We start from the raw sequence: 26,786 nt of genomic DNA, 5'->3' as shown, positions 1-26,786 counted from the left end.
TCCTACTCTTGATCGAAACCCAGTGCCCCAAATGAGGGGGCTTTTCATTTTTTTTGTTAATTACTAAACCCCTTTAATCTAGTGTTTACACATTGAACCCTCCCTCTTTGAAAGAGTGTCTAAATTTAGGCTTTCCATCACCTAACTACTATTTTGCCACATTTCATTAACCATGTTAAATTATTTGTTTATTTTCTATTATTATTATATTAAACACTTTTGGGGTGTTACTTAATGGTACATATGCACATGTGCATGGATAACTGTTACTCGAAAAAAAAGTTTTTTTTTTTATCTTGGTAACGAAATATAGCAATTTTTAAAAAAAAAAATATTAAAAAAAAATTTGAGTGCTTTTTTAATTTTTTTTAGATTTTATTTTGTGTTCACATTGGTTCTCGCAATAAGGGTGGTTCTCGCATGAACCTTACCCTATATATATATATATACATATATACAGGGTTAGGTTCATTTGTGAACAACCCCCTAGATTGTAAACACTAGTGAACTAATCCTAGCCATTGATTATCAATACACAAGTGTAAATCAATGGCCAGGTTTTGATGATGAAAATACACACTAGTGTATTTTACGATTGATGATGTAAATCATTGGCCAAGATTTGTTCATTCGGTTCATAAATACACTAGCGTTCACTCTAGAACCCCCACCCTATATATGTATATATATATATATATATATATATATATATATATATATATATATATATATATGAGGAAGTGTAATGTACAAAAGGGGTAATCGTACTTCACGTACGCTAATACCCTGACCGTCAGATCTGTTTGATCATCTCGCACGTAAGGTTTAATCATTAAGGGCAGATTAGTATTTTTCATTCTTGTCACAGGGGTAATTCAGACATTTACTTAAAAACAAAGAAATTACGCGAGTTCGTTATCTCCAGTATCCCGGTAATTACGATCAGTATCAGTTTCAAGTAATTTCCATTTTCAAATTATAAAATTAGCGGTTATTGGTGGGCGATTAGGGCTTAATCAGTTTTTTCATTTTAATGGATCCACAGAGTAGTAATGCTCGAAACACAGAAGATGTCGATTTTGAAGATGCAGAGGTCGATACCGGACTTGAGGATGCAGAGCATTATCGGAACCCAACATCAGGCAACAACATTACCTTAGACGATCAGACTAGTAAGTTGTAAAGTAAATGGCTGTATTAAATGTGTTGTGTTTTATCTCCATCATTTTCATAGTTATTAGTTTCTTGATTGTGTTTTTAATCACGAGTGTTTGGTTGAATGTAAGAGAAGTTTAATTTACTGGGTGGTTTTTGTTTATGCGGTATTAGATTTTCAAGTGTTATTAATTTTACATGCGTTATTTTTATAGTGATGCGTTTTATTTTTTTTTTCAATGTTCCTGATTCCGAAGCGTTATTATTTTTACATGCGTCATTATTTTTACAAGCGTTATTTATATTGATGCGTTATTTTTTTTCAATGTAGCTGAAAGATTGTATATCCCAGAGGTAGCTTCATCATGTGTTCCTGTTATTGGAATGGAGTTCTCTTCCATAGAACAAGCATATGTTTTTTATCAGACATATGCCAAGAAGGCAGGGTTCTCCGCTCGAAAAGGAGGTGAACATCATGTTGGTGGTATTATTAGGTCTAAGTATTTTGTGTGTTCAAAAGAGGGGCATAAACCACAGGAATTTGATGATAATTATTCGAAGTTGTCTAAGCCATATAAACGTAGGAACAGACCGACTATTCGAACCGGCTGTAAAGCACAAATTAAGCTTTGTTCGACGGATGGGGTGTTGTTTAAGGTTGATAAGTTTGTTCAATCGCATAATCATTCATTCGTGTGCCCCAAAGACATGCACTTATTACCAGCTTATAGACATCTGTCTGAGACACAAGAAGAGATGATATGGGAGCTTGGTACATTGAATCTTGGGCCAGTGAAAGCCTTTAATATAATGAGAAAAAGATACGGCGGGTTTGAAAATGTAGGTGCAACTAAAGACGATTGCAAGAATTTTAGAGCTAGGATACATAGCTACATCGGACAGTATGATGCAGATATGGTTATCAATAGGCTGACCGATAAAAAGAAGTTTATGGTTGATTATTCATTCTTTCATTCGGTCGATGAAAACAAACGATTAACCGGCCTGTTTTGGGCCGATGGCTTGTGCAAACGTAACTATGCTGAGTTTGGAGATGTCATATCGTTTGATGCTACATTTAAAACCAACAAGTTAGTCATTAGTTCAAGCTTTTTACTGGTATTTTTTTTATAATCATCTTGTTTTTTTATATTCATTTTTTGTATTCACATTTTGAAGGTATAAAATGGTTTTTGTACCTTTTACTGGTATTGATAATCATTGTCGAAATGTGACACTTGGAGCCGGGTTGTTAGCATCCGAAAGCATTGAATCATACAAGTGGCTTTTACAATCATTTTTGAACTCATTCGGTAAGCAGCCGAATGTGGTTGTCACTGATCAGGATCCCGCGATGAAACAAGCCATCGAAGCAGTGTTCGATAAGAGTAGGCACAGATTATGTATGTGGCACATAATGAAGAAACTTGCTGATAAGGTTAGGTTCAAATAGAGTATGCGTGATTATGTTAGAACTGGCGTAATAGTTGTATTCAGTTCATATCTTTATTTGACCAGACTAAGAATAGTCATAATGCGTTATTTATTTTTCTACATGCGTTATTATGTGCTTTATTCTTTTTTTCATTACACCGTCTAAGTTCCAATTCTTTGGTTTAATAGGTCGGACATCAGCTGTGCAATAACGAAGACTTTAAGAGACGTATGTGTGACATTGTATGGACAGATTCGATTACGCCAGAAATGTTTGAGAGAGAATGGAAGCTGATAATGATTGATTTCGGTCTAACTGAGAATAAGTGGCTTGATGATATGTTTTGCATGAGATCTTCGTGGATCCCAGCGTTCTATCGTCATGAGCCTATGTCTGGGCTTATGCGGACCACTTCTAGATCAGAGAGCGAAAACCATTTTTTCTGTCAAGTTGCGAATTCTCAACTTACCCTTGTTGAGTTCTTTAACCATTTTGACGGTGCAATGGACATTCAAAGATTCAACCATCGGAAGAATGACCATATATCTAGAAATACAGTCCCGGATAACTTTTCTGAATCTACTCTAGAGGATGATGCCATGAAAATTTACACCAGGTCAATTTTTGCTGATCAACAGGCAGAGTTACAAGGAACATTGTCCGAGTGCCTTCCTATAGAGACTAAAATTGAGGAACCTTTTTTGAGGATAAGTATGAAGGATTGGAAAGCTCACGGCGACGGTTTATTAGAGGTAATAATATATACATCAGCTAGTATGCATTTATTGCCAAACCATGTTTCCTTTTTATTTTTTTTTATTATTTTTTTTTGTGTAGGTATGTTTCAAGAAGGGCGAGGATGTAATTGCATTATGCACGTGTCGCAGGTTTGAACAATATGGATTGTTGTGCAAGCATATATATTTCGTGTTCAAGATGTTCAAAGTGAAGGAAATTCCCAACAAGTATGTAATGAGAAGATGGACTAAAGATGTGGTACCGAATGATCTTAATAATACATTTGATATTACTGTTGACGGTGATGATGCACATAAAAAGGCCAAAGAGGTTGCGTATGAGATTATGCAGACTGGAGAGTATCTTATTGGTAATCTGATCAAAGATTTCGATCATCTACTTATAGTTAGGGATCGGATGAGAGAGATGAAAGAAATGGTTGATGAACTTCGCATAACCAAGCCCATCGACCCTAAGTTTGATAGATATTCACGGTTAATTGGTTACGAGAAACCAAACACTGGCGAGCCACCTACAGTCCGTGTGCCAACCGGTATTAGAAACAAAGGACGAGGTTCACATAAGCGGATTAAATCAAAAAAAGAGAAAATTATTAGTCTAAAAGGCAAGAGAAGTCGGACATGCAGTGTTTGCAATATCAAAGGTCATGACATTCGAACCTGCGAGGTGTTAAAGGGTAAAGCTACTGCTGCTGATAAGGTTGCCAATAAGGAGGGGAGGAAAAGAAGAGCAATTCAGTTAGAGAAGGATCCTAATTTAGTTGATGAAGAGGACGAGGAGGTTGAAAGTGGTGACGAAGAGGAGTTTGAGGAGTCCGACGAAGCAGAAGATAGTGATTTTGAATGCGAAGACGAGTAGTGTTTTAACAATACAGACATTCCATATTTAATGATTTTTGTTGTGACTGAACTTTTATGTAATCTATGACATTCACATGGTTTTTTTTTTCACATGATATGGGTGATTATATATCTCAAGAGTAATTGTTTTTTTTACCCCTTTTTTTTGTGATTAATCATAACCATACACAGGACTTTTTTTTGAAATGGAGACTTCAAGTGACCAAACACTGATTCTCATCTACGTAACTAGCGTATTAAAAGGTACAAATTCATGCGTGATAATACGTAACATGCATTTTTTTTCATATCAATATTGCTAAACCAACATTCAAAAAAGTATGAGACATCAAGTGACATAACACTGAGTCTCATCATCACAACTAGCTATGGGTGGATGATTTTACCAAAATATACCCCCACATATAAGTTCAATACACACAAAACTAGACTTTAAAACCACCATTGTTCAAAATACCAACAACACATTAGGTCATCCCGAAAATCAACAAAATAGTTTATTAATCAGCCATACCACTTACTTCGGTGACATTATCTTCCCAACCTCCTTCTCGGACGTCTCCATCTTCTCTTCAACGGTCTCCACTGCATCTTTCAGATATGAGTATACTAAGTTATCTGCCGATGCTTGATCCTTCATCAGTTGTATTGCTTTATCCCTTAACATGGACTTCGGTTCTTCAAGCAGAATTCCCCACACTTCCTGGGTTTTTTTTTTTGATGTTCTAATATCCTGCCCTGCACATCGAGAATACTGTTACAGGAGTTAACATTACAAGCAAGTTCCGTTAACCTGCGGGTATTCAAGAGCTCCTTGATTGCTTCGTTTGCGGGATTTGTCGACATTGTTGTTCTTGAAGAGAGTCTGATATATGTTTTTTTATAGTATATGCCTAATGGGAGGGGTGAGTGAATCTTATATGTGTGTTATTGGGTAATTAATTTTGGTAGTTGAGAGATATTTTTGGTAAGTTAAATTTAATATTTTACATCATTACAAGTCTCTACAAGTCATATCGACTTAATACTAGTCTATATAGTTATAGGGTTTAATTATTTTTATACATCAAGTTGCATACTGATAATGTCTGCACAATTATCACTGCATGCGTTATTTTTGTTAGTTCATGCGGTATAATTTTATAAAAAATTGACATGCGTTATTTTTTTTTAGTTAATGCGGTATAATGTGGACTAGCGTGATTTCATGCCTAATTAAAACTGGGGCATGCGTTTTTTTTATAATTCCTACTGTATAAATTGGTCATGCGTTATTTCTTATATTCAAGCGTTATTTTTTAACAAAACTACAAAAAAAAACATCTGTCATGGTCAATAATTTTATATTGTCCTCTTGCTCTGCAATTCCCTTTTATATATCGATGGAAAACCATTCATTTTTTATCCGTTCAATTTTTATTTTAAAACATGGCAGAGTCTTGTAATTCATCGAGTGGTTCGTCTTCCTCATCAGGTATGCGTGCCTATCTAAAAAAGAGAATTGAGGATCAAATAGCTGAAGACAAGTCTTGTAAAGACTTGCTAGAAACTAACATTCATAGGGTCAGAGAGAACATGAAAAGGAGGGAAGAAATACTGAATTTGTTGTCTGGTATGTCAGATTCAAGTGTCAAAGAGGTGGCTATGATGTTTATGGTTGATCTTGGCAAGCGGGATGAGAAACAGTTAAAACAACTCGCGGACGCCATTACCGTCTTGGGATGCTCTATGGAGTTGAAGATCCAGTTTCTAGAGACTTATTTCTGATGGTTTTTATGTATCGTCAATCATATATGTTTGCGAAATCATGTCTATCTAAGTGTTTTTTATATTTTTGTATGAAAGTTGTGTTTTTGAATAATGAAAATGTCCGACTAGTTTATGTTTATAACTAGAAATTATTAGAATTATAAATAGAAATAAAAAATCCAAATGACAAAGATGTTTGGAACAAAAGACAGCAAGATAGTAGTCCTACGACTTTTCATTTTGTTTCCTCTTTTTGAGCTTGAAGAACTGCTCTAATCTGTTACTTATTTTGCTATCTAGATCGTGCAAAGCATCAGCGGGGATCGAATTCGCCATAAAGTCCGTAGCTTTGTCGTATACCTCCTTCCTTATAAGATTGTAGTCGGACAATACAATCTTACTAAGATACCTGTACCGCAAAAACCGTAGTTGTGAATCTTGCATTTCTTTCTGGTCTTCCGTTTTAAACCCTGCATTCCATGGAGATTTGCCCTTGTATGTCTCCATATGCCTCATAGTGAAGACACCACAGTCACTACCATTTTGAAGAGTTCTCCACTCCATTTCCTTTCGAATTATTTTTGCTTTTTCCAACTTTGTTATCCACTCTTTTTGTCCAAGTTTGCCTTTTAGGTATAGCACTAGGACTCTCCGCTATAAGCACGATAAAAAATCATATTATTACCTATTCATCATAAGGATAAAAAGCTATTTAGAATTACCAGCTTTTCGGGGCGTCCACGGTAGCGTTTGGTAAACGATTCGGCATACCGAGAGTTATCGATTAACTCGATATCTCCATTTTTCATGTTAAAGCATAGGCACCAGTAATGATCAGAAAGTAGTACTGGAATGAAGATGAGATCAACTTTGTCAACTTTCTTCACCTGATACTTACACAATATATCGTCTACGCCTGGTCCGAATACTTTCAATCGATCACTATCTGTGATTTTTGGCTCAAACATTTCGTCTTGCTGCAAGATTTTTCGCGATTTTTTTCATAAAAAATCAAACCATGCGTGATTAACATATTTAGTGATTTTTTTCAAAAAAAATGCAACCATGCGTGATTAACATATTAATTTTTCAACCTTTGCGTGATTAATGTTGGAAAACTTACCAATATTGTAGTTGGTAAGAACAGCCTGTAGGGTGATGATTTTCTGTCCCTTTTTTTCTCTTCAAAGTTTAAAACATCTACAAATGTGTCCATTCCACCATATGATATGTATTGCGATGGGTGGAAGGTTTCAAATATGATTTTAAGCGCTTCGACTCCACTGTCAGACTTGTATATCAATGTCCTGTTGTTTTTTAATACCAACAAAGAAAATTTAAAAAAAAAGATGAAAATTTTTAACTAATTTTTAGGATTCAAAATCTTACCCAATATCTCCCATCGGAGCTAAGAGATAACAGATGATGTTTTGGTCACGTACCAAAAGTGGCTCATATAGGTTGGTTACCCTGTTGCAGTAAGGCGATCTATATGCGTCACCTAGTTCTGCCAGCCGCTTTTCCCTCTTTTCCCTGATCATCTTGATACGCGTTGTTACTAGCCGTGTATGCCTCTCGTCATCCGTTTTATTTGTGTTCGCTGACACAAGAGTTTTTTGATTACCCGCACTTGATGTTTGCAGGATTGGAGCCAATTTTAAAAGTGTCTCAACAGACTGCATTTCTGCTTCGGTCACTTCAGCAGGTTCATCAGCTGATGTTGTCGGAGGCTTATCTTTATCATAGGCGTCGGTTATTGTATTCTGTTTATGTGCTTGTTGTTGACTGCACTCTGCCAAATTTACAGGTTGGTCCATGTTGTTCACCACATCTGCTTGCGCCACTGTTTTCATGTTTGATTTGGATTAATTTGTTTTGTAATCACAAGCTAAAAAAATGCACCTTTGTTTAGTAATGAACATATTTTTGTTACCTTCTGTAGTCTGCCTGTATACGCCTGGTTCGATGGTTTGTAAGGCAGCCAGGCACGAGTCCGAAATACCACCATCATCAAATGGGGTATCATGAACATCATCACATCCTATAAAATCACATACGTTTTGTTTTTATTAATCATAATTTCACGTAAATATTAACAAATAAGAGAAGTTATTATATACCTTTATCTTTCACCGTGTTTTGATGTTCCAATTTTGCATCTCCATCGCCCTCTAACTCTTGATTTGTTTCGCCACATTGTCCGACTTTGTTTTGAACCACCTCATCACCAGCATAGCTTACTTCAGCAGGTATCGAAACTGTATCCGTAGAAACGGAATTTTTAACCGCATCATTCCATCTTTTACACCTTTCCATAATTTCAACATCCCAGAAAAACTTCTCCTTTACACCCTTAACGAGAGCATTCATATCCGAAACAAGAGAAATGTATTTCTTTATATTATTGTCCATTGTTTTCAACAACACCTGCGGAATTGGACAGTCAAAAAGATCAAGCGTGATTAACAGTTATAGCGTGATTACAAGTCTAAGAAGCCAAGTTGCAAAAAGTTCAAGCGTGATTAACAGTTCTAGCGTGATTACCAGTTTAAGAAGCCAAGTTTCATTTTTTTACAAGACCATTCGTGATTATCAAGTTCTAGCGTGATTAACAGTTATAGCGTGATTCCCAGTTTAAGAAGCCAAGTTTCATTTTTCTACAATACCATGCGTGATTATCAAGTTTTATATCATGCGTTATTGATTTGTTACCCAGTATGCGTTATTACATCTACAGAATTATTGTCTAACATCATAAACAAGCTCTATAGCATCTCTTATTGACAGAAAAAAAAAATAAATAAATAAAAATAAAAACAAACAAAAAATCAAGTTTACCTTTTTATTTTTTTTCGAGGCTTCCCACGCAGCATGATCATAGATCACCCCGGTTAGTTGAACTGGAGTGCTGCAGTAGTCAATCTCTTTTTGCGTTTGTGTCCCTATGTCCATTTCATCTAAATTCATGTCTGAAATATGTTCATTCGGATTCCACCCGTCAAACCAATCCGTATTTGATGGTATGTCTCCTTCGTCAATCGGATCCTCCCCATCCAGGTTTCCAGTCAGGTTTCTTCTGTTGTAGACATGTGTCGTATCCACTGGTGGTATCATGTACTCATCCGTATCTTCCATCTCATCTAATGTATTGAATTCGGTGAGGTTTTCTTGTACCGCAGCTGCCTCGTGTATCGGGATGATGTCAGCGAAAAGGTCAGTGTACACCGTCGATGTGTTTTCTTTTACGATTTCGAATGGTGCGGTCGTAGCCTCTTGATTTTGATGATCGTTGCCATTTATGCGCGAGGCAGTAACATGTGGTTGATCCTGGCGATTATCATTTGCTCCTTCGTCTTCTTCCACTTCCTCACAATCTTCAACACCTAGCGGCCCGTTGTTGTATAAATATTCTTCCACGTCGTCGATCATACCAGAGGTTACATAATGTATGACAGGCATTTTGACAGGTTCATCGAAAATTTTGTGTCTTTGGTTGAAATAATGGCTGTATAGAAGCTGCATATTGTTTTTTGAAAAAAAACAAATTATTAATATTAATATCGTATTTAGCATAACCGTTAAAGATGTGTACATAACATACCGTTAGGAATGCAACCGGGCCATTGTATTGTGAGTCTAACTTTTTCCAACCTTGTCTTGTTCGTTTCAGCGATTCTAAAACGAAGGAGCACCAGTCCAGATTTGGAATGTCTTCCTCTTTGTCAATTGCAAGTAGAAAACTTTGTTTAACAGTTGTTGACTTTGTTATCTCTACAAACAAAGTGTTCCAGTAGGCTAGGAAATTTAGCTTGAATAATCGTTCGCTAGTGGTTTGATTTGACATAGTTCTTGCAAGCAAAGTATGAGTAATTTTGTTTCTGTCTGGCCACTGGTTTTTGAACTCATCTATGGTTGTTTCTGCGCCTTGAGTAGCCGTATTTTTCTCCACTATTGCTCCTTTTCTAGGCTTATTTTTTTCTCGTACAATAACATTACCCTTTGGAATACCAAACACGTCATGTACTGAATCTCGGGTGATTTTTATCTTGTGATTTCCTATGTTTAGTGTGCTGTATTGCTCGTCATAGTTTCGTACGAGCCAATACCCTAAACGCGTGCTTATATGATAAAGCTTTATATTAAGGACATCACCAAATCCAATGCTTTTCACATCCGCCACCTGCGCTTCAGTAAAGTGCTTAACTGTATCCAAAAAACCTGAAGGACTGCACCGTAGGCTTATTACATCATGATGATAATGATAGAACGGTCTTGGTTCTGACCTAAGAGGTTCTGCATCGGTAATCTTCCGTTTCCCCTCGATAGGATCCATCTGCTTTTCGTTTTTCGATTGTTTCTTTTTTACTGGTTCAAAGTCTTCACCATCTTGGTTAGTTGTAGTACTTGGCCTTTTTCTTGTGTTTTCACCTCTTTTGACTATCAAATTTCTGATAGGTTCTTCAAAGTCATCATCATCATCTTCTAGACTATAGTTTGTATGCTTTTTATTAACCTTTGATTTATGAGGTTGCTTTGTCATAATCGCCTGAATCGGGGGCTCAAAATCATCATCATCATCATCAGCAACCCCTACATCATATTCCAATACAAAGTTTTTAAAAGATGGGATGAATCATGCTAATGCTGCTTGCTATCTCAAAATCTACAACTACACAATTTTTAAGCTAGAACCGGTAGGTCATATCAATATGTAATAGCTATCATACTAATGCCGCTTGTTACCTCTAAATCAGCAATTTTACAATTACCGCAGAAACCCAAAGATTATAAGTTTCATATCCCAATTCACACTGTAATCTGATTCAGTATTTCCATATCAATCTTGCTAATGTTGTTTGATAGCTAAAATGATTCAATTACACAATTAGATCAGACGCCCCAAATATCAAGTGGTAAAATGCCCAATTTCACAATGTAACCTAATTCCGCTAGTTTATTAAAGAGAATCATCATCTAATGTTGAGCCTGATAATCCCGCTTCTACATATCAATGAAACAACAAAAAATTACGCTTGTTCTTATCAAATAACGCTAGTTAATCAACCCTATTTTTGGCTTGAAAAACATCAACCAACATCAAAACTGTAGTTATGCCGCTAATGTGCACCGGCAAGGCAACCTAATTCTATATTTCCATATCAATCATGCTAATGTTGTTTGATAGCTAAAATGATTCAATTTCACAATTAGATCAGACGCCCAATATCAAGTGGTAAAATTCCCAATTTCACAATGTAACCTAATTCCGCTAGTTCATTAAAGAGAATCATGATCTAATGTTGATCCTGATAATCCCGCTTCGACATATCAATGAATCAACAAACAATTACGCTTGTTCTTATCAAATAACGCTAGTGGATCAACCCTAATTTTGGCTTTAAAAAACAACAATCAACATCAAACCTCAAACCTGCAGTTATGCCGCTAATGTGCACCGGCTTCACCGGATCATTTCTTTTCTTGCTCCTTCTTTCTCTTTTAGCTGCTTCAAGGTATAATGTAACCGCCGATTAGTTCAACTATAAGGTTGGGACTGTCTAACAAAATAAACGGGATTGAATCGATACCTCTTAATGCCGTATTCGTCATTCTCAAGTGAAATCGATGTTCGTTACTATTTCACCGTTGTTAGTCTTCTTTCACCGACGGTCGGAACCGTCTTTTCTCCGTCGCTCCGAGTCGTTTGAAAGTCACCGAATTTTTTGATGAACAAATATGGTTATTGATTAGATACTGAGATTTAGCCGGGTTTTTAGGTATAGGAATTGACCATTTTAACCTTTGATTCAAATAATTACGTTTTAGCCAGACCCTTAAACATTTATTTAATCCCGCTTTTAATCGTTTGATCCAACGGTCAGGATTATAACGTATGTTATGTACGATTAGTCATTATGTAGGTTAACCGCCCTCTATATATATATATAGGAATGGGATAAGGAGAGAATGATTTGAAGTGTGAGAACAGTGAGAACGATTTTCAGCCATAGGATCTTTGTGATTTGTGGCTAAGATGATGCGGTGGCATTTTTGTAAATAGTGGGAACCTTATAAGTACCAGGAGGGGTAAAATTGGAAGATCCAAACAAGGGTGCACATGCTAATCACATGCCATTTTCCCCCGTCATATTTAAACGCAAATAACTATTTTATACATGATTATTTTTCTAAAAAAATCACACCATAAAACTCAGCGTTTTTTATCTTTCCAATGAGTATACTATTGATATACTTTTCGAAAAAAAATGAATGGGTTTTATGGCGTTTTTTTGAACTGGGTGTTTTATGGCGTTTTAGACTAGTTATTTTTATGGCGTTTTTCTGAACTATGTGTTTTTATGGCGTTTTAACTAGGTATTTTCATGACGTTTTTCTGAACTAAGTGTTTTATGGCGTTTTAAACTGAGTTTTTCATGGCGTTTTTTCTGAACTGAGTGTTTTATGGCGTTTTAACTGGGTATTTTCACGGTGCTTTTTTGAATCCCGCTTAGTATGGACGGTAATTCTAATCGATATGCATCCCTTCCAACTCGAGCCAAGATTTTATACGGTCCAATATAATGAGGGCCTAACTTACCCTGTTTGTGGAAACGGATTATACCCTTCCATGGAGATACTTTCAGCAGGACATAATCTCCGACTTGAAACTCGATAGGACGCCTTCTGTTGTCCGCATAAGCTTTTTGTCGATCCTGGGCTGCTTTCAGTCGAGCTCTAATCAAATCAATCTTTTCATTCGTTACTGCTATTAAGTCACTTGGCACAAGTTCTCTCTGACCAACTTCGCCCCAACATACAGGAGTTCTACATTTTCTCCCATATAATAGTTCATAGGGAGCCATTTGAATACCACTATGATAGCTATTATTGTAAGAAAATTCCGCTAGTGGTAAATGGTCATCCCAATTTCCACCAAAATCTAAGGCACAAGCTCTTAACATATCAACAAGCGTTTGGATGGTTCGTTCTGATTGACCATCGGTCTGAGGGTGATAGGCTGTGCTTATGTGTAGTTTCGTGCCCATACTTTCGTGAAACTTCTGCCAGTAACGAGAGGTAAATCTAGTATCCCGATCTGAAACGATTGACAAGGGCACCCCGTGTCGAGATACGATCTCATTCATATAAATTTCCGCCATCCTCTCAGAAGAGTAAGCTTCTCGAATAGGTAAAAAGTGGGCACTTTTTGTGAGTCGGTCTACAATTACCCATATTGCATCATGCTCCTTTTTCGTTCTAGGAAGCTTGGTTACCAGATCCATAGTTAACTCCTCCCATTTCCAGGCTAGAATTTCCAAGGGTTGTAACTCCCCGTATGATTTTTGATGTTCTGCTTTCACTTGGGAGCATGTTAAGTATTTCGAGACATACTTTACAATATCACGTTTCATACCCGGCAACCAATAATTGGTTTTCAAGTCCCGGTACATCTTGGTTGCCCCGGGATGGATTGAGTATCGTGACCTATGAGCCTCGTCGAGTAGAGCGGTCTTGACTTCACAAAATCGTGGTATCCAAATTCGACCGAACCTTGTTTTGATTCCGGTCGAATTTTCTTCTAATTTATCGGCTATTCCTTTTACTCTTTCTTTCTTTAGGTCTTCCGCTCCAAGCGACTTTATTTGGGAATCTCGTATCATATCAAGCAAACGTGGAGTAACTACCATTTTCATGGATTTTACTCGAATCGGAGGTGGGGACTCTTTTCGGCTTAACGCGTCCGCCACCATGTTCGCATTTCCCGGATAGTAAAGGATATCGCAATCGTAATCTTTAATCAGTTCCAACCATCTTCGTTGCCTCATATTAAGGTCTTTCTGTTCAAAGAAATATTTGAGGCTTTTGTGGTCCGAGTAGATTGTACATCTCGTACCATATAGGTAATGCCTCCAAATCTTTAAGGCGAACACCACCGCGGCCAATTCCAAATCGTGTGTCGGGTAGTTCACCTCGTGTGGTTTCAATTGTCGTGAAGCATATGCGATAACCCTTCCCCTTTGCATCAAAACGTAGCCTAAACCCTGATGTGAAGCGTCTGAATAGACAACCAGGTCTTCAGTCCCGTCCTGTAATGTCAAGACCGGAGGACTTGACAGTTTCTCCTTTAAGATTTGAAAGGCTTCGTCCTGTTCTTTACCCCACACAAACTTTTCCTTCTTTCTCGTTAGTTTCTTTAGGGGTAAGGCTATCTTCGAGAAATCCTGTATGAACCTTCTGTAGTACCCCGCGAGGCCTAGAAAACTTCTTATTTCAGTTGGATTTTTCGGGGAAACCCATTTCATTACGGCATCAATCTTTGATGGGTCTACCAAAACACCTTCCGAATTGATCACATGAGCCAGAAACTACACCTCTCAGAGCCAGAAGGCACACTTTGAGAATTTCGCATAAAGTTTTTCTTTACGGAGAATTTCAAGTACTTCACGCAAATGCCTCGCATGTTCAGCCTTACTTCGCAAATAGACTAGGATATCGTCTATGAATACGATCACGGATTTATCTAACATAGGTCGGCATACCCGGTTCATAAGATCCATAAACGCTGCTGGAGCGTTCGTTAACCCAAAGGACATAACTAGGAACTCGTAATGTCCATATCGGGTTCTAAATGCGGTCTTCACAATGTCTTCTCCTTGTACCCTGACTTGATAATACCCTGAACGCAGGTCGATCTTAGAGAACCAACTCGCCCCTTGCAATTGATCAAAAAGATCGTCAATTCTAGGTAAAGGGTAGCGGTTCTTTACGGTCAGCTTATTTAATTCTCTGTAATCGATGCACATGCGCATCGACCCATCTTTCTTCTTAACGAATAAGACAGGCGCTCCCCAAGGCGACACGCTCGGGCGTATAAAGCCCTTATCTAGTAGATCTTGCAATTATGTCATTAACTCCCGCATCTCGGTGGGAGCCAATCTATAGGGAGCCTTCGCAACCGGCTTCGCACCCGGATTCAACTCGATGCGAAACTCTACTTCTCGTTCGGGAGGGAGTCCCGGCAATTCCTCCGGAAATACATCCGGGAATTCGTTCACGACCTCAACATCTTCAAGCTTTGGGAGGGTTTGTCGAGCGTCTACTACATAAGCTAAGTATGCTCTACTCCCATTAAGTATGTGTTTTACGGCTTGAACAAGGGTGCATAATTTTGTTTCCACGTTTCTCTCCCCTTGAATACTCAGTTGCCTTCCACTTGGAGATTGGACAAACATTATTTTATTTTCACAATTAATCTCTGCATGGTGTCGTGCCATCCAATCCATTCCCACTATCATTTTAAACTCCCCCAAAACCATAGGTATGAGGTCGATATTGAATTCTTCATCTTCTATAGTGAATTTGCAATTTCTACAAATCTCGTGTAACATATAGATCTTACTATCGGCTATTTCTACTTCTAAGGGCATCGGCATTCGTTCAATCTTAAATGAAGGATGTTGTACGATTTCATTTGAAATAAACGACATAGTGGCTCCGGTATCGAACAAAGCATAAACCGGTATGGAGTTTAATAGAAAGATACCTGAAACCACATCCTGGAGTTTAATAGAAAGATACCTGAAACCACATTCGGATGGGACTTGGCTTCTTCGGATGTGATTTGAAACATCCTCCCTTTCGCCTTAGAGCTTTCTTCGTTCTTTCCCTCCTTCTTGGATCCTTGTTGGAGTTTCGGACACTCCGACTTAACATGCCCTTTCTGGAAACAATTGAAACATGTCTTCGGGTTGTTAGGGAACTTGTAGGATCTATGCCCTCCTTCGCCGCATTTATAGCACTCCTTCTTACCCAGAAGGCATTCCCCAGTATGAAGTTTCCCACATGTCTTGCACGGAGAAATACCACCCCTTGACTTGTCTTTCTTTCCGTGGTCTTGAAACTTTGTTTTCTTGGACGGACTTGAACTTGCCCCCTTTTCATTCGATCTCTTTTCACCTCGTTCTTCTTGCCTTTTAATCTCGATTTCTCTATCCCGTGCCAAATTGATAAGTTCGTCAAGGGTTTCACATTTCGAGGGAGTGATGAACTCCCTAAACTCTGCCTTTAATACGCCATAAAACCGATTGATCTTCATTCTTTCGGTCTTCACAAAATCCCCACAGAACTTCATCTTATCCATGAAAGTGTTTGATATTTCGTTTATTGACTCGTTTTTCTGTCGGAGACGTAAGAAATCCTCCTGAATCTTATCAATAGCCGACTGAGGACAATGATATCTCATGAAGGGCTCCTTAAATTCTTGCCATGTCATCATTTGGAGTCTATCCTCACCTACTTCCTTGCTATGCGCATCCCACCAATCTTTCGCCTAAAGAGTGAGTTGACCAGTAGCGAACATCACCTGCTCTTCCTTATCACACCGACTTTGTATAAATACCGCTTCTATGTTTGAAACCCATATTTGGCATGCGATCGGATCGATTTTACCATCATACGTTGCAGGATTGCATGCCATAAAATCCTTATACGTGCACCGCCGTTCTTTACTTTTACCTTTAGATCCCTCAATCAATTTTTTCAATTCTTCGATCTTGCTAGTCATTAAGGCATCCACAACTCCCAACACCTGACTTTCTACTTCTTGAGCTAATCGTGGGAGATTAGCTTGCATAACTCCTTCCGCCACTTCTGTGACCTTGCTATTAAGTGCTTCTTGACGAGCCGTATCATCATCATCATTAACGTTTCTCGCATCCGCCATCTACACAATGTCATGTCTACGTTTAATACGAATCATAAACTTCCAATATATCACATTATTCAACCTTTGATTATCACATTTACAATCATGTATTTCGGTGTTTAATTTTCTAAATTCACCATTCCTTTTGTGTCATTCATTTAATACAATTTCGCATCTTTCATTCATGTTTGGTAGAGTTCGTCCCATTACTACCAATTTACTTTTATGCTTTCATGACTTAATTCGTCCAACAAGGACTCAACGGGGCCACGAACTAAGCTTTCGGGTAGTACGTATAACAGAAGTATGAAAAATGTGAAAATTGGGCGGACTGAGTTTGCACAACCCGTCGGCGACGGCTTGTGGCCCGTCGGCGACGGGCCTCAGAATGTGGCGTCGGCTAGTAGTCCCCGTAAGCAGGAGAACAAGGTGTCGGAAAACATGGTGGCGTCGGGCGACGGCTTACAGCCCATCGGCAATGGCCCCTCCTTTGCTGAAACGCTGAAAAACCTTTTTGGAGTGTCTTTTACTCATTTGCAGGTCCGTTCCAACTCTCTGGTCTCTGGAACTTCCCGTTTAACTTCCTAATATTACTTCCTATATATTTAACTTAGTATTTTCATCATACACATGATAAACATATTTGCATTCATACAGGACTTAAACGTTACCTCATTGGCGATCTTGGAGCGAGCACACTTTCAAATGAGCCGTCAGTTTGAGTTCAAGCATCACATCACATGCTCGAATCCCTCAAACCTCAGCTCTGATACCAAACTTGTAAGGCCCGCTTTTGGTTCAAATAAAATGACGACCAAAGGACACTAGAAACATAAACTTTTAAAAGCGTCCAAACTTTTCGCAATTAAACGTAAAGATATTAATAACATTTGTGCGCTAATTTAACAAAATTTGGGCATGATCCGTCTGTAAGACGAGTGTATCCATGTATTAACCATCATCAAACAAACAAGTTTACGACCCATTCGACTAGACACGACTAAAACCATACACCAAGTGTTTAAAAGTATAACTACTAACAATGTTATACAAAAACAAGCATTTGACCCAAAACGTTAATACGTAATAGCGGAAGCGCTTGATGATCATAAAGTGTGCATATGCTCGCTCCAATTTGCCACGTCGCCTAAATCGAGGATTTACCTACATTTGACATAACAAATAGGTTAGTATTTCGCCACTAACAATTCTAGGTAATAAACCCATTCGTTTCTTTCTCGGATAACATCATTCAATTACTAACCGTTAAACGGTTCCTTACATGCTTGCCTCAAATAGAGGCTAAGCATACTTTATTAACATGCCCGTTAGGAACGGATACTAGCATCATTACATCACCTTCATTCGATTTGTTCATAATGAACAATCATAGTCATTACATTCTTACATCATACTTCAATCCGAGAAAGACGGATCGAGTAGACTTTCGATCATTACATACATAACTTCCCATACCCAGTTCAACTAAAAGTACCGGATATGATGCGTTAACTTTCGTATTTTAATCATTCCTCAACATCCGTTTACGACGGATCTAACTTTACTTCCAACAATCGGGTATCTCAACATTCACGGTTCCAACATAACAATATAATACAACAGAGATTATTATACATATGACAACATAATAAAAATTAAGGTGTACACTAACGTACCTCGATCTTGTGTGCCTTCCGATTTCCTAATACTTGAACCTTCTTCCTTCACGCCTATATCAACACATTCATTCGTTCATTTAGTACAACCAATCTCATTCCATTATTTTCCAAATTTCACATTTTTATTCTTTCAAGCATTTCATCAAACACTTAGTGGGCATCACATATATAAGCACCATGTACAAGTTTACAAAGCATGAATTCTACTAGTCCATCCTATAACTCATCCACAATTAACCCATGTTTATTTCATCTTTTCATCCTACATAATTTTCTAAGATTTAAGCATTACATCATCAATATAATTCAAAATTTCACATGATAATATCTTCTTTGATCATCCTATTCATGACATAATTTCACAAAGTGGGTTTTTTTACTAAATTCTTCCAAATAACCTGAAATCAAACATGATTCTTGTTCAAAAGGTCATCCTAGCTCATATTTACCCCATTTGATACAAGAATTCGAGATTGGGTTGTAACCCTCATCCTAAAATTCATGATTTCAGAAAATAAAACTTACCACTTCACTAATTAGAGTTAGATACTCAAAATTAGGGTTCATGCATTAGATCCTCCTTGAGATTTCAAGTAGTTTGATGGCATTTTGCAAACAAGGGTTTTGCTTGTTCTTTCCTGCTCTTGATCGAAACCCAGTGCCCCAAATTAGGGTGTTTTTCATTTTTTTGTTAATTAGTAAACCCCTTTAATCTAGTGTTTACACACTGAACCCTCCCTCTTTGAAAGAGTGTTTAAATTTAGGCTTTCCATCACCTAACTACTATTTTGCCACATTTCATTAACCATGTTAAATTATTTGTTTATTTTCTCTTATTATTATATTAAACACTTTTGGGGTGTTACATAATGATACATATGCACATGTGCATGGATAACTGTTACTCGAAAAAAAAGTTTTTTTTGCTTGGTAACGAAATATAGCGATTTTTTTAAAAAAATATTAAAAAAAATTGAGTGCTTTTTTGATTTTTTTTAGATTTTATTTTGTGTTCACATTGGTTCTCCCGGCTCTCACAATAAGGGTGGTTCTCCCATGAACCTTACCCTATATATATATATATATATATATATATATATATAGGGTTAGGTTCATTTGTGAACAACCCCCTAGATTGTAAACACTAGTGAACTAATCCTAGCCCTTGATTATCAATATACAAGTGTAAATCAATGGTCAGGTTTTGATGATGAAAATACACACTAGTGTATTTTACGATTGTTGATGTATATCATTGGCCAGGATTTGTTCACTCGGTTCACAAATACACTAGCGTTCACTCTTGAACCCCCACCCTATACATATATATATATATATATATATGTATATATATATATATATATATATATATATAGGAATGGGATAAGGAGAGAACGATTTGAAGTGTGAGAACGATTTTCAGCCATAGGATCTTTGTGATTTATGGCTAAGATGATGCGGTGGTATTTTTGTAAATAATGGGAACCTTATAAGTACCAGGAGGGGTAAAATTAGAAGATCCAAACAAGGGTGCACATGCTAATCACATGCCATTTTCCCCCGTCATATTTAAACGCAAATAACTATTTTATACATGATTATTTTTCTAAAAAAATTACACCATAAAACTGAACGTTTTTTATCTTTCCAACGAGTATACTATTGATATACTTTTCGAAAAAATGAAATGGGTTTTATGGCATTTTTTTGAACTGGTTGTTTTATGGCGTTTTAGACTAGTTATTTTTATGGCGTTTTTCTGAACTATGTGTTTTTATGGCGTTTTAACTAGGTATTTTCATGGTGTTTTTCTGAACTAAGTATTTTATGGCGTTTTAAACTGAGTTTTTCATGACGTTTTTTTTCTGAACTGAGTGTTTTATGGCGTTTTAACTGGGTATTTTCACGGCGTTTTTTTTTCTGAATTTGGTGTTTTTATGTCGTTTTATTTGAACATCCAGTTCATGTGTGTGGGTTTTTTACAATATTACCTCTTAGTGTAATTTAGCATCAATGCCACATGTCAATTCCAAAATCGTTCTGACTGTTCTCACACTTTTCACCGTTTTCTCTAAATCCTGACCTTATAAAACTTCCTAGAGTTGTAAGAACTTAGTGAACTCAGCCTTCCCATGCGAGTTTTGCCCCCATTTTTTTCACACCTCTAGATTAAAATGTTTAAAAGGATTGCCGTAAAAAATAAAAAATAAAAATTCGTAGTGGTTTTTTCGGCCCTTTACATCAGTTGTAAAAAGCTGATTACATAAGCCTGACATCACTTTTACAGCATTTATGACTGTCGTAAATGAAAAAAAAAATAAGTTTTTTTTTTGGAAAAACTGATTTTTTTAAAGATTTTTGGTAAAAAAAAATTTCTGAAAAAGCTTCTGTAAGGCCAAGTTTTCTAAGTTCTCACAACTCGTATAAGTTTTCATTTTATCCTAACTATATATATATATAGTCCGGGTAACGTATAACATGCCTTAACGTACGACGCGTACGCGGTGCATTATCAACATGCGAATACATGTAACTAACATGCGAATTTGGGTTCCAATAACAACATGTGAAATTGTAGTTTTATTTCAACATGCGTATTGGGTTTCCATAACAACATGCGAATTGGGTTTTTATTTGCATATGCGAATTGTATTTTTTAACGTTCGAACTTTCATTTTAATAACATGCGATATTTCTTTTACGAGTTTATAACATGCGAACTTACCGTCGCGTACGCGTCGTAGGTTATGGCATTTTATACGATACACTTTTTTCTATATATATATGTGTATATATATATATATATATATATATATATATATATAGATGGGGTTACAGAGTGCACACTAGTGTATTTGTGAACTGAATATATATATATATATATATATATATATATATATAGTGGCCGGTTATCATACAAATCCCCTAATCGTACATTATGTACGCTATAACCACAACCGTCAGATCATCTCATTTAAACCGCGTGTTTAAGAATTAAATTAATCAAATTAAAATAAATAAATGAAACCGCCAAGGTTAAAATCGTCCATTGCGAAATCAAAACCCCTGATAATCAGCAACAAAAACTCACAAATCATACCGTAAGATTCTTATTCAAGATCGTATTCGAAAATCCAACAAGTAATAAAAAATCTATCGATTCTTATTCACCAACTCCTTCTGCGATTTCATTATCTACTGAATTTGGAAGTTCATAACTGAAACAAATCGATAGACCGTCTATCGAAGAAGATGATGCAGGATGAAAATCAAAAAACAAATATGCGAAATACATATAAAACGTGCGAAAAACACTGCAGACAAAAAGAAAGGTTGTATTTTTGTAAAGTGTGCGAAATCATAAATTACCACATGCGATTTTAGAAAAAGGTAATAATGTTTAAGATGTCTTATGATGTGCGAATTCATGATTTAGACACATGCGATTTCAAAAAAAAGTTAATAATCTTTGAAATTTCTTATAGTTTGCGAATTCATGATTTTACACATGCGATTTCAAAAAAAGTTAATTATCTTTGAGATTTCTTATACTTTGCGAATTCATTTTCGAATCATATGCGATTTTGAATAAAATGCTGCTAATACTTTCAAATAACTTTGTCCTAAAAATGCAAAAAAAAAAAAAAAAATTACGAATTAATAACTAAAATAAATAAAAATTAACTATTTTATATAAAAAATGAATTTATTACCGATGTGACTGTAATTTGACATGTAATGATCAATTTTACCATAAATACTACTGAACTTACCACCCTACCTACATAATAAATTTACTATTTTAATATAAAATACCCAAGTAACTACCTTCCATATTAAGACATAGAACACAAAAACACACACAACACACCCACAAAAAATGGCATCTGAAGATTCGGAAAAATAAAAAACATTGCAATAAAGGAACTATTGTCAACTCACACGTTGACAGAAATAAGCACCGATGTCACCTCTTCTCATTTGATTCTTGATGTGCAGGGGAAGATTCTTGAAGAAATCAAGAAAAATCAAGAGATGTGGGAGAGACTACTTGAAGAACCACCATCAAGCTTACGAGACGCAGCTTTGAATCACATAAATGAACAATCTCGAGTTGATGACTTAGCCTTCTCTTTCCTTAAAGATGCTCTAAACACTGTGAAGGAGAAGATGGAGTTTAGCTCGGCTGAACGTGACAAAATCTTTGCTTCAAGTAACTAAATTTCTGCTTAATCGTTTTATGGTTTTAGCTGTGATATACAATAACAACTACTTTATATTTTGGGTACATGTTTTGAATACATCTTATGCTTCATTATAATATATATCGTATGAATGATTTAGACATCTTTGCCACAAAAAAACAAGATAAATCAAAATCGCATGTACTAAAAGTGAAATCGCATGTAAGACTAGTTATAAACTGATGCATATAAAATCGCATGTTTACATACTAAATCGCATGAATGTATGATATAAATAGATGAATATAAAATCACATGTGTTTCGTATAAAATCGCATGTACATTAAAAAAAATAATCTTCCTCATCTGAAACCTCCTCCCACTGATCTTCTTCTTCAGTGCCATCATCACTACTTCCACTGTAATCTTCAAACTCATCTTTCTCTTCATCGTCTTCGACCTCATTGTCTTTGTCTCTAGGATCTTTTTCAACCTAGACTCCCTTGATCTTCTTTTGTTGTTTGCCTTTCAGTATCTCGCAAGTACGAATATCATGGCCTTTCTCATTGCATACACTACATGTCCTTGACCTTTTTCCTTTGCGGCTGATCATTTGTTCCTTCTTGGATTTAATCCTTTTATGCGAGCCACGACCTTTGTTTCTTATACCAGCCGGCACACGGACAGTAGGAGGTGCATTAGTTATGGGTTGTTGGTAACCAATCAACTTTGAAAATCGGTCAAACTTTGGATCAAGCTGCTCGATTATATGACTCAGATCAACTCTCTCTTTAAGCTGCCTCATTTGATCCCTCACTAAAACAAGTTGATCAAGGTCAGAAATCAAATTGCTAACCAAATACTCCCCTGTGTGAATGATTTCACGAGCACTCTGTTTAGGCTTGTGTTGCACATCCTTATCACCCACCTTTATATCGAACTTCACATTTAATTCATCCGGGACCACATCCTTTGTCCATCTCTTCATAACATATTTGTTTGGTATTTCTTTAACACCAAACATCTTGAAAAGAAAACAGATGTGTTTACATAGCAGCCCATACTGCTCAAAACGCAAACAGCTACACTGTGCAGTTACATCATTTTCAAGATTCTTGAACCACACCTAAGAAAACCAAAAAAATATATATATTAAAAATTAAAATTGCATGTGTAAATTAACAATTTCGCATGTCTAAAAAATCATTTAATTATATTAATTTAAAATCGCATGCGTACATCAAAATCGCATATTGCAAAATCATGTTCTGAAATGAAATTCGCATGTAGGTTTTCAAAATCGCATGTTTTAAATATATATGCTATAATACCTCTAATAACCCATCTCCATGAGCTTTAAAGTCTTTCAACGGTATTCTGATCTGTGGACCCTCGATTTTGGTGTCCATCGGCAGACATTCGGTAATAGTTCCATATATCTCTATTTGCTGATCAAAGAATATAGACCTGGTGTATATCTTAGCAGCATCTTTTTCCAAAGTAGTTTAGCTCCAATCATTAGGCTCAGTATATCTCGAAATATGATCATTCTTTATGTGATTGAACCTTTGGACATCCATTGCACCGTCAAAATGATTCATAAACTCTACAAGAGTGAGTTGTGAATTTGCCACCTAGCAAAAAAAATGATTTTCGCTCTCTGATCTCGAAGTTGTTCGCATGAGTCCAGACATGGGCTCATGCCGGTAAAAAGCCGGAATCCACATGTATCTCATCGAAAACATATCATCAATCCATTTGTTTTCTGTGAGACCGTACTCAATCATCACCAACTTCCACTGTCTCTCGAATTCTTCAGGCTCAATGGAATCAGTCCATACAATGTCGCACATCCTCCTTTTAAACTCATCATTATTGCACAACTCGTGGCTAACCTATACCGATAAATGCTTTTTATATCAGCCTATAACAAAATCTATGTTATAAAAAAACGCTAACGAAAGACAATATAGCATGCTATACCTTATCTGCCACTTTTTTCATTATGTGCCACATGCACAACCTGTGTCTGCTGGCAGAAAAAACCTCCTCAATAGCCTGTTTCATAGTAGGGTCTTGGTCCGTCACTACAACCTTTGGCCGCCGACCAAATGACTTTACGAATGAATGCAGAGGCCATTTATAGGATTCAATGCTCTCCGATGCCAACAACCCAGGTCCAAGGGTTACATTTCGACAGTGGTTGTCAATGCCAGAGAACGGAACAAACACCATCTTGTACCTGAACAAACACATGCGAAGTACACATTTAAAACATGCGAAATAGACAGATATCACATGCGAAAAAATACAGTATAACATGCGATGTATTCAACACCTGCTGTTCAATATATAATAACATGCGATATTGCAAGTTTAGGAAAATCATATAACATGCGAAAAATAAATAAAAAACATGTTTGTCTTGAAACACTTACCTGTTTGTCTTGAAAGTTGCATCGAACGATATCACATCCCCGAACTCCATAAAGTTACACTTGCATAACCCATCAGCCCAGAATAAACCAGTTAACCGTTTGTCATCATCAACAGAATATTCAAACAAATAATCAACTAAATACTGTTTTTTGTCGGTCATCCTATTAATCACCATGTCAGCGTCATATTCTCTTATATAGCTGTTAATTCGATTCCTAAAATTTTTGCAATCATCAGCCGTGGCGCCAACGTTCTTGAAACCACCATAACGTTTCCTCATTATACGGAAAGCTTTGACATGACCAAGGTTTAAAGTGCCTAGTTCCCATATCATCTCCTCCTGGACATCTGACAATTGTTTGTACGCTGGTAGTATATGAATATCATGTGGACATACAAACTTATGATTATGGCCATCAACAAATCTCTTTACTGTATATAATCTACCATCCACCGTGCAAATCATAAGTTGAGCTTTGCATCCGATTATAATGGTCCCCCTGTTCCTTGATTTGAATTGCTTTCTTGACTTCGAATAACGATCTTCAATACACAATGGCTTATGACCCTCTTTAGAACAAACAAATACTTAGTTTTGATTATAGCACCACTGTGTACTTCACCACCCTTCCGAGTAGAAAAACCAGCTAACTTAGCATATGATTTGTAAAACGCATATGCTTGTTCAATAGAGGTAAATTGCATTCCAACCACGGGTGTAGCTGATGCTTCAACCTCCAGAGTGTAAACCCTTTCATCTACAAAAATCAAATAAAAAAACACATGCGAATTATCGGCCTCATTACATGCGATATATTAATAACTGCATAATTTCATCGTAAGAACAACAACACGTGCGAATTGTATGAACAATAACATGCGAAAATGATGATTTTGATGAATATGTTTTACACATGCGATTTATTATACCATAATGTAACACCCCGAAATCGGGTTTGGTAATCAAAACCCCTTATTATTAATACACGGGTAAAATACCGTTAGCAGTAACGGTAACCCGGTAAATATTAGGATTTAAAATAAATAAACCTAATAGTAAATAAAATGTAAATAGATGTTTTAAGGAAATAAAGTTATGAGAGGCCCGAGTTAACGGGACTTAAAATGAACTTAATCATAACTTTCCTGAATTCACCAAATAGCTAGGAATATTAACCTAGTTAAAAGGTGTCTTAAAACAATGAAGAAAACATGGGTAATAACCCTTTTTATGAAAGATAAAACACAAGGGGCCAAAGTTGTCAAGTGAGCAAACTAGGTTTAATAAAATCAAATAAATAAAACACAACACACACTTAGTGTGTGTGTGTGCGTGGGGCGACCAGGGGAAAGGAAAAGGGAGCCAAAACCCTAGAACTCAACAAATCATCAAATTGAAGCCTGATTCAAGGTCAAAATCGATGCATGAATACGTAGAAACGATCACCTAGTCGTGGGGATCGTAAGGTATGTCAAATTTTTGATGTTTATGAAGTTGAGATTTTTGATGAACTTGTGAAGATCGAAATTGAAGCTTGAATGATTGGTGTTTGGGTGAAACTAGGATGAGATTCATGCTTAGAAACAAACCCTAGTTGAAAACTTGAAGAATTAGTACTAAAACTAGGAATTTGATAATTACCCTCTTATGTGCTAAGTGGGTTTTGATTGTGTAGCGAAGATGATGATATGTTTATGCAAGAAATCATCATAGTTGATAGTTGATGCAAGATACTTGAACAACTTGCAAGTTTGAGTAATTGATCATAAGTGATAGTGGTGAATTTTGGATGTTAATCTTGGTAAAAATAACTAGTTAGG

The 26,786-nt window shown here is 36.5% G+C and overlaps 4 protein-coding genes across 4 annotated transcripts; 1 reads left to right on the top strand and 3 right to left on the bottom strand.

Moving 5' to 3' along the window:
* Positions 1–1,033: 1,033 nt before the first annotated feature.
* LOC110887408 (protein FAR1-RELATED SEQUENCE 5-like) lies at positions 1,034–4,207 on the top strand. The gene is made up of 5 exons (XM_022135074.2): positions 1,034–1,172; positions 1,487–2,246; positions 2,335–2,593; positions 2,779–3,342; positions 3,428–4,207. The coding sequence occupies exons 1-5, from the start codon at positions 1,034–1,036 to the stop codon at positions 4,205–4,207; spliced, it is 2,502 nt and encodes an 833-aa protein (XP_021990766.1).
* A 1,890-nt stretch (positions 4,208–6,097) lies between these two features.
* On the bottom strand, positions 6,098–7,504 carry LOC110936220. The gene is made up of 4 exons (XM_022178567.2): positions 7,348–7,504; positions 7,082–7,265; positions 6,681–6,935; positions 6,098–6,612 (listed from the first exon to the last, which is right to left on the bottom strand). The coding sequence occupies exons 1-4, from the start codon at positions 7,497–7,499 to the stop codon at positions 6,184–6,186; spliced, it is 1,020 nt and encodes a 339-aa protein (XP_022034259.1). The 5' UTR covers positions 7,500–7,504; the 3' UTR covers positions 6,098–6,183.
* Positions 7,505–7,545: 41 nt separating this feature from the next.
* Positions 7,546–9,093, bottom strand: LOC110887524. Its single transcript, XM_035988549.1, has 5 exons — positions 8,797–9,093; positions 8,079–8,385; positions 7,892–7,999; positions 7,636–7,801; positions 7,546–7,558 (listed from the first exon to the last, which is right to left on the bottom strand). Exons 1-5 carry the CDS (start codon positions 9,091–9,093, stop codon positions 7,546–7,548), a joined length of 891 nt encoding a protein of 296 aa, XP_035844442.1.
* A 5,765-nt stretch (positions 9,094–14,858) lies between these two features.
* On the bottom strand, positions 14,859–16,231 carry LOC110887678. The gene is made up of 2 exons (XM_022135277.2): positions 15,503–16,231; positions 14,859–15,401 (listed from the first exon to the last, which is right to left on the bottom strand). The coding sequence occupies exons 1-2, from the start codon at positions 16,229–16,231 to the stop codon at positions 14,859–14,861; spliced, it is 1,272 nt and encodes a 423-aa protein (XP_021990969.2).
* Between the last annotated feature and the right edge of the window lie 10,555 nt (positions 16,232–26,786).

Source organism: Helianthus annuus, chromosome 1 (genome assembly GCF_002127325.2).
Source record: "Helianthus annuus cultivar XRQ/B chromosome 1, HanXRQr2.0-SUNRISE, whole genome shotgun sequence".
Classification (NCBI taxonomy): domain Eukaryota; kingdom Viridiplantae; phylum Streptophyta; class Magnoliopsida; order Asterales; family Asteraceae; genus Helianthus; species Helianthus annuus.
This window is presented reverse-complemented; position numbering and strand designations above follow the sequence as displayed.

Coding starts and splice junctions, on each gene's coding strand:
- LOC110887524 (XM_035988549.1), bottom strand. CDS start 9,093: ATGGAAGATACGGATGAGTACATGATACCACCAGTGGATACGACACAT. Junction 8,000..8,078: donor AAACACGGTGAAAGATAAAG/GTATATAATAAC, acceptor GTGATTTTATAG/GATGTGATGATGTTCATGAT. Junction 7,802..7,891: donor ATACAGGCAGACTACAGAAG/GTAACAAAAATA, acceptor ACATGAAAACAG/TGGCGCAAGCAGATGTGGTG.
- LOC110887678 (XM_022135277.2), bottom strand. CDS start 16,231: ATGACATGGCAAGAATTTAAGGAGCCCTTCATGAGATATCATTGTCCT. Junction 15,402..15,502: donor ACTCCAGGATGTGGTTTCAG/GTATCTTTCTAT, acceptor CCTTCATTTAAG/ATTGAACGAATGCCGATGCC.
- LOC110887408 (XM_022135074.2), top strand. CDS start 1,034: ATGGATCCACAGAGTAGTAATGCTCGAAACACAGAAGATGTCGATTTT. Junction 1,173..1,486: donor TACCTTAGACGATCAGACTA/GTAAGTTGTAAA, acceptor TTTTCAATGTAG/CTGAAAGATTGTATATCCCA. Junction 3,343..3,427: donor ACGGCGACGGTTTATTAGAG/GTAATAATATAT, acceptor TTTTTTGTGTAG/GTATGTTTCAAGAAGGGCGA.
- LOC110936220 (XM_022178567.2), bottom strand. CDS start 7,499: ATGATCAGGGAAAAGAGGGAAAAGCGGCTGGCAGAACTAGGTGACGCA. Junction 6,936..7,081: donor TCTTACCAACTACAATATTG/GTAAGTTTTCCA, acceptor AAAATCTTGCAG/CAAGACGAAATGTTTGAGCC. Junction 6,613..6,680: donor GTGGACGCCCCGAAAAGCTG/GTAATTCTAAAT, acceptor TCGTGCTTATAG/CGGAGAGTCCTAGTGCTATA.